Here is a 7,774-nt window from a genome sequence, read left to right on the forward strand (position 1 = left end):
TTTTTTTTGTAATGAAAAGGGAAAAAATGTGTAGTGGTATGGTGATGATTTTTTTTTTTTTCGTTGATTGTCATACAATACATATTTTGACGTTTCGACAAATGCTCTTTTTTCATGCTCACTAAACATCTCAATACTTGGGACTTCATCCCCCAGTCATCCAATTTTTAATCTCTAAAACCACGCGTCTGCATGACCCCCAGACACAGCAGGCTGCATCAACCAGCTGTTGGATTATTGCCACAGCACTATCTCATCGGGGAAGGCGTGTCAGTCCCCGAATTACTCAGCGCCCCTTTGTCCTCGTTCGGTGGCCAGCCAGCGACACTCATGGCGGCTGCACCCGTCAGGCAGCGCTCCGGACCAGGGGGGCAGCGGGCACAGCTCCCGCCCTGTTACTACGAAGGATACCTGGAGAAGCGAGGACCGAAAGAAAAGGTAGGGTCACCCGGTGCACATCAATTGCCGTATTTTGGTTTCGGCGCGTCCTGTAGATGCTGGAAGTCGGGGTGGGTGGGTGTGTGTATGGACCGCACACCGGCTGAGCCACCATTCCCAGAGAGCTGTCAACTTCCTTATTTTGCGAGAATGGGTGAGGCGAAACTGCACTGCTGCTGTTGGTGGGGGATTTATTTAATTCACACAGCGGTGAAGCATATTGGAGGCAGAGCATGCAACGATGTATCATCTAATCACAGCGTCTGAATGACAGAAATCATGACTGCTGCCAAACATTGCATGTTATTTCGGTTATGCCACATGAACCGAACAGGGCTGTATTTTGTTGATAACGGGGCATCTGACTGTCACAAACGGTACCCACGCCAAGCATTTCCACTCAGAATCCATTAGCTGACTCACAGACACTCAATCTTTTGAATTATTGATCCGCAAGCCTGATCTCTGAAATACATATCCTAGATTTCAAATAAAGTTACACAGAGAAATTGGCAGTTTTGCCCAAGGATACTTTCACGTATTAGCTTTATTTATAGGGAAGACTATAAAGAAGACACTCCCACGTGTCCTACCCCTCTCTGATTAGGCTCCTTTTTAATGCAATGTGGACATGTAATGTGAGCATGGCTCAGGTGCAGGGTGTCGCAGTGATCCATGGCCACAGATTGACAACAGCTGAGGCTCACTCACTACAGCTCTCCAGGGACAGGAAATGTGGGGGTGATAAAAGGAAAATATCCATTACACTGACAGGGAAGACAGTACTGGCCCTTTTTTTGTTTAACATTTTTAGTTCAGGTCTGTGTGTCCATCTGTATGTGACAGGCATCCAGGCGGCTGTGGACGTGCCTGTGTGGGAATTCTTTGTATTTCTTCAACAACGCCAAGGACATTCATGTAAGTTCCAGATTATATAGATTCTGTGTGTATTTTTGCATATAATAATGTGCTGGCTCTAAAATATAATTATGTGTGCAACAGTATGTAGAGAAGCTAGACCTCAGCAGCTTTGTGTCCCTGAAGGACGACTGCAGCCGGGACAGAAACCTAGAGGCAGCTAGGCTCATCCTCCAAATGAAGGATGGGGAGACCAAACTCACAGTAAGCCACTTGGCTCACACACTCAGATGCAAAGATGCTAAAATGAACAAATCTTTGCAGAGACTGAAAATGCTGCTGTCTTTTCCAGGCACCAAATTTGGAATCACGGGAGCTGTGGAAAGGATTCCTCTACTCTGTAATAGATGTAGGTATTAATCTTTTACACAGCTGCTGTCCCTGCATCCCTGTACCAGCGTGCCTCTCACATCTCTTTCCTGTCCAATTACAGCTGAATGTACCATCCTATCTCACATTGCTGCCGGGGCAGCTACAAATGCTACAGGAGGTGGTGGACAAGGAAAGAGCCAGGCGGAGAAGTCGCAATCCAGCACGAGCTCCTCCTTCGCCTCTCTCCGTTCCTTTAGTAGGAGAGATCCCACCGTGAGCGCTCCTCTGTGCTGCATAGAGAAGATGCACTGCAGCTAAAGTGGCTTTGGTGCATCACCACATTACCTGTAATACTGTGTGTTTCATCTGCAGATGTTTTAGGCCCGTCTCCCGGACGGAGGCTGAAGTCCTTTTAGAGAGACACCCAGATTGTGGCAACATGTTGCTTCGTCCAGGCAGAGACGGATGCTCGTTGGCCGTTACTACTCGACAGGACCTCAACGGGTAAACACATTCTGAATATCTGAATACCGCAGTTACAAAATCACAAACACCAAAGGTTATCTAGAATATCATTACATGCTGTCTTTTTCTTTTTTGTGGCTCCAGGTCAGTTTTCAGACATTACAGAGTCACACAGAGGGACCAAGGTGGTTATGTCATTGATGTTGAAAATCCTGTAAGTGCAAAAGTGTTATCAGTTACAGTTTTACAACATTTCATAAGAGGAATGTAAAGCATGTTAGTATAACTGACCTACTTTCAGATTCATGAGTATTTGGAAAAGGAGAAGAGGTTTAATTTTTCTAGTGTACACCACAGTGGATCAGGAATGGTGTGATTGACGTAAACACAAAGAAAAGGAAGGATTTTAACAATTATTGCATCAGCCATTTAAAAACTACAGCATTTTCACAGGCTCAGAAGTAATAACACATTGTGGACATGGGTGCCTTTTTTCATTTAGGAGATACAAGACTTCTACCACAAGTAAAAGTGGTAACAAAACAGTGATTTTAAATCTTATTTTGGTGTAAAGTCAACACATTTTTTAAAATGTTTATCAGATTTGACTGCTGATTCTTTTATATCTCAGTGACCATTAGAATCAAAGTTAGGTCAGATGACACATAAAATAACTGCCACAAGTGTCATCACTATGGCTTTCAAATGGCAAAACCTGCTTCTAAAAATACTTTTACTCTCCAGCTCTGCAACACTAAAAGATGTTCAAGACCATAACAGACAAGTAAAGTGGATGATTGTGGAATTAACTAATTAAAAACCCCTTCACAACATCTAGCCCAGTCAAAAGCACTCGAGGAGGCACTGTAAGTGTATCATGGTCAAAGCCTGCAATCAAGAGACGCCTTCATGAATGTGCAGACGGTTTACGGCAAGATACAAAAACCACTGTTTACATTTAAGAACAATAAGATCAGATTAGACTTTGCTTGGAAACACAAAGCAATATATTATTATGGAATAAGATTCTTTGCTAAAATTAAACCAAGATTATTTTATTTCAAGAATGGGAAGAGTGGGCAGAAGGAAAATAACAGCACATCCAAAGTAGATCACATCGGCTGTAAAATACACCGGAAGTAGCATTATAGCATGGGCATGTATGGCTGCCAGTGGAACAAAGTCCACCAGTGTTTACTGATGATATGACTGCTCATAGAAGTAGGCGGGTGAACTTTGAAATAGATGTATACATTTTGAGTAAAAAAGGTACAGTTCGAAAAGGTTAAAAAGGTTATAGCAAAAGTAACCCAGGAGCTTGATAAGCCAGAGAAGTGAAATGATCTTAAGTGGTTGAGTGAGTCTCAGGATCTCCACTCAAATGAGCATGCTTTTCACTTGTGCAGGGAAAAATGAAAGCAGAAAAATCCACTAACAAGCAGCAACCAAAAGCAGCTGCACATAAGGGCCTGGCAGAGCATCACAGAGAAGGAACCGCATTGTTTGGTGATATCCATGAGTTCCAGACAACAGAGAATCCTTGTATGCAAAGGATTGCATCCAAGCACTGGAAATAATCCCTCTGAAAACAATGTTTAAGCCTTTATATAAAAAAGTGGATGTAATTTCTATATGGGCAATGCTATTTATTTGTGTTAAATCTCTTGAATCAAAGCTGAGAGTCAAAGAGTTTATTTGCATCATTTCAAATCCAGCGTGGTGGTGTACAGAGCCAAAATTCAGAAAATTGTGCCCTGATTAAAAACTCATAGACCTTACTGTTATAGGTTCAGAGTTTTAACCTAACACCATGGCTGTGTTTTTATTGAGGAAATGTGTGTTGTGTGTGTGTGTGTGTTTATTTTTGGAAACATCAAACCGCTTAAATCCAACTGATCACACTGAGGCATGAGATTATTAAAAACATGGGTCTCAGTTCACCTCTTTTATTGTGAATCAGTCCCATCACAGCTACTTAACCAGACTGATCCTCTGTGTTGGATAATTTAAAAAAAAAAAAAAAGATCTAACAGTTTTTTATGCAGGATGTCAGATACGAACTTGATGTTTCAGATCTCTTCAGAGCTGTTATTTTCTCTGTACTGACAGCTTGTCAAAATCAAACATAGCTCTGTCCTCACATTAATCTTTTAAAGCTTTTTGAGTTTTCAAGTTTTGAGGATTTTTGTGGATATTTTGCACACAGAAGGTCTTAAAAACATTATTTGAAAATAGAACTGTAAGACATAAATGATCAATTTGAGTAGAGAGATTGAATAAAGCAGCAGAATAGGGGCTATACTTCATATTAACAATTATCTGTCCTCATTTGTGCTTCTTGCATGTGGAGTCCCCCAAGGCTCAATCTTTGGAACAGTTTTTGTTTGTTTATATGGAGTACCCCTCGGTCTTCTGCTTAACAGCTTCAAAGGCATTTCTTACTTCGCTATGCCAATGATACACAGCTATACTTTTCTGTTAGGCCCAACAACCTCAGGACCCTCTCCTACCTCATCGAATGCTTCACTGCCATTAATAATTGCATGTATTTACATTTTCTCCATCTCAACACGGGTAAAACTGAGGCTCTTGTGTTCAGCCCTGACAACTTCTCTAGGGAGGCCAGCCAATTACAGCAGATGATTTTAGCAGACGATTTCAGATCATCTGCTAAAAACCTTGGTATTATTTTTGACCTGCAACTGAAATTTGAAATACACCTCTAAAAGAATCCAGACTTGTTTCTTTCATTTAAAAAACACTGCAAAAATTGGTCACTGTCATTTAATAATTTACAACTTTAAGACTGCTATTAAAAAGTCACTGGCCCTGATGAGTCACCTCTATTCTTGCTGCTCTTCACTAGCTTCCAGTGATGTTCAGAATCCACTTTAAAATTCTACTGTTAACATATAAAGCTCTACATGCCAGGCTCCTGCTTATTTAGCAGCGATACCGAGACCTTACAACAGCTGTCAGCCTGTCAGATGATCTGAACAGGTTCTTTTAACTGTTCCAAGTTTTTACTTTTAATCCTGAGGTGATATTGAGGTGCTTTTGAGGTTGGAGATTTGGAACAGCTTCCCTCAGCCTATCAGGTCGGGTGAATCTCTGGTTTGTTTTTAACAACTGCTGAAAACTAATTTTTTATAGGTTAGTCTTAAGGAGCTTAGAAAGAAAAGTGTCTGGACTTCTTTAAGTTGCTTGAAGACGTTTCACCTCTCATCCGAGAACCTTCTTCAGTTCATGAACTGAAGGATTATAGGTGAAACGTCTTCAAGCAACTTAAAGAAGTCTGGACGCTTTTCTTTCTAAGCTCCTTAGACTACGATGACCTGGATGACTGAGAAGCTTCACAGACTTTTATAGGTTAGCTTTCCCTTCATCTTTCTCCCATTATTTTTTAGCCATAGTTTAGATCTAATGAGTATATGAAGGTTTGTATGTCAATAACATATGATTGACTATTTGTCTGTATGCTAGATCATGTATACTTATTTTTAATGTGAAGCTGTTTTCCAAACTATGAAACACATTGTAGCTGTGTGTTTTAAGTTAATGTTATTGTTTTTATTGTTATTATTATTATTATTATAACACAGAGGTTTCTTCTTACAGATCCCCTGTGCCACTCTTCATGAGGTCATTGATGCCCTAGTAGAGAAAACAGCAGGAACTCTTCAGCCTTTCCTACTCGAGGAGCCTTATGAGGAGAATATAAGTGAGGCACTACTAAACATTTCTCACCCGCCTTTTTAAACAAATTCTTAATACTAATTTTGTTAAGTTTATGTCATCAGCATATGTTTCTGCCAATGATGAGAACGGAGAGAGGATCCTCCACACTGCGCCCTCAAGCCCCCTGCCTAAGGCCCCTGCCCTTCCTCCAAAACAAGGTTTGTGCCGGTCATATAAACCATGTGCAATGAGAGGCAGACAGCATATCATGATCACTGCTCCCCTTCTGGTGCAGATCGTTGGTCCTCCAGCAGCCCCCTGTCCAGGTCCCCCGCCCCAGACCGTCGTATTCTGACCTCACCAGTCCCGGCCTCGCCCAGCAACCCGATGAGACGACTCATCCTCTCCCCTTCACCTCTCACACAGAGTGAGTACAAGATGTGCTGATTTCATTTGCGGCAGTTTATCTGCAGTCCTTTAAGCTCAAATTGTTTATCCCTGGTTGTCCACAGCGCTCAATGAGGAGCTCAAAATGAAGCTGGAGAAGAGACGAGCGAGTCAGGAGTGACTTTTACTCATTAGGAGGGACTTCCTGTCACAGCATGCTCAATCTTCGGTGCCAAACCTACTCTCACTGCAGCTACGTGCAGCTCATCCTGTGCCTTCAGTGTGGAAGACAAGGGACTACAGAACCACTACTTTCTCTTGGGGAACCTAAAAACTGTGTTTGTTTGTTTCAGTATTTATGTTGTTAGACTTAACATGAGTTAACTGACTCTGGTTAGCTCCTTAAGAGCAAGACCGACTGGTTATTACCGATTACATTCATGCAATCTCTCAAAATGCTGCCCGCCCTGGTTGGCTGATGACCCATTTGAGCGTTGTCCAGTTGCATAAAATTGTTTACAAGCTGCCTCTGAGCAAAAATACAGTCCACAAGAACTATGAATCACTCACAGAAGGACTGACACATATCGGACCTCCAGTTGAGCCTCATGTTTTCCTGTTTGAGCCAAAAAAAACCAAACAAATAAATGAAAAAATACTGGGTGCTAAACTGCTGCTACAACACTGGAAACCACTTAAAAAACAACATGTAGACTGCCATGATCAACTCCAAAGCAACAAACTCTGACCTGAGACACTTCATCAACAAATCCAGACATGCTCAGCTCCTTGTCTCCTCATTCTCATCACTACATGCAGAAGACTGGAATCATAACAATACAACTTAGCTCCCCTGAAAACCTGCACACTCTCCACCTGCCTGCTCCGAGTGCTACATCTGACTGATAAGCAACCATTAATACTGTTGTTGATACAATGTAGCTCATTTACAACTCAACTTTACTGTGTTGTGGGTGCATACTTTTGAAGTGTTTCCTTATTCTCTTCTCTTGTGTACGTGTTATTGTATGGTGCTATGATTGACCAGACCTGCCTGGAAACCACAGACTGTAACTCTAGATGATTTCTGTTCCTCTGTAAGAAAAAGGGAAAAAGAAAAACAATCAGTCTACTGTAGTCATAAGTGAGGGCGCCCTCTTGTGGTACGTCTCTCCACTGGCCCCTAATGAGCACAATCACTTACAATAGGTCAACCCCTTTACTTTGCAGAGTAAACCTGAAGCTTTTGTTATAGTTTTTTCCAGCTGCACTACAGTTAACTGATTATAGGTCTGAAGGTGCTCAAACAACGACCAGTAACTCTACGTGTGAAAAACGTTTACAGATCAGTGTCAAATGACTCTTAAATGTCTTGCAGTGAACAGTTTCTTGTATGTTGGTACATGATTGTCTCGTCTACTTTATTACTATCAAAGGTAGTTGAATATCTGAAGAATTAAATTTGTTTTTGCATGGATCCGTTGTGAGTTAAGACCTCTTGTTATCGAGATATAAGTGGAATTTATCAATACTATCAGTTGATGATTAGAAAGACTATTAGTGCCCTGTTTTTCCT

At 41.5% G+C, this 7,774-nt stretch overlaps 1 protein-coding gene across 2 annotated transcripts; it reads left to right on the forward strand.

The window, feature by feature from the left end:
- Positions 1–47: 47 nt before the first annotated feature.
- Positions 48–7,675, forward strand: stap2a (signal transducing adaptor family member 2a). Of its 2 annotated transcripts, XM_005476145.4 has the most exons (11): positions 66–438; positions 1,285–1,356; positions 1,441–1,560; positions 1,649–1,705; positions 1,790–1,941; positions 2,041–2,172; positions 2,278–2,347; positions 5,752–5,854; positions 5,934–6,029; positions 6,107–6,238; positions 6,324–7,675. In XM_005476145.4, exons 1-11 carry the CDS (start codon positions 193–195, stop codon positions 6,377–6,379), a joined length of 1,236 nt encoding a protein of 411 aa, XP_005476202.1. In that variant the 5' UTR covers positions 66–192; the 3' UTR covers positions 6,380–7,675. The 2 variants fall into 2 exon arrangements, with proteins under 2 accessions (XP_005476203.1, XP_005476202.1); XM_005476146.4 differs by lacking the exons at positions 5,752–5,854; positions 5,934–6,029; positions 6,107–6,238; positions 6,324–7,675 and adding an exon at positions 3,540–4,681 and having other exon boundaries at positions 48–438.
- Positions 7,676–7,774: the final 99 nt, after the last annotated feature.

This window comes from Oreochromis niloticus, linkage group LG18 (assembly GCF_001858045.2).
Source record: "Oreochromis niloticus isolate F11D_XX linkage group LG18, O_niloticus_UMD_NMBU, whole genome shotgun sequence".
Taxonomy (NCBI): Eukaryota; Metazoa; Chordata; class Actinopteri; order Cichliformes; family Cichlidae; genus Oreochromis; species Oreochromis niloticus.

Bases quoted from the DNA above. Each gene is read 5' to 3' on its own strand.
- stap2a (XM_005476145.4), top strand. From the start codon at position 193: ATGACCCCCAGACACAGCAGGCTGCATCAACCAGCTGTTGGATTATTG. The intron at 1,706-1,789 runs GTAGGTATTAAT...GTCCAATTACAG, and splicing joins TCCTCTACTCTGTAATAGAT to CTGAATGTACCATCCTATCT. The intron at 5,855-5,933 runs GTGAGGCACTAC...TTATGTCATCAG, and splicing joins GCCTTATGAGGAGAATATAA to CATATGTTTCTGCCAATGAT.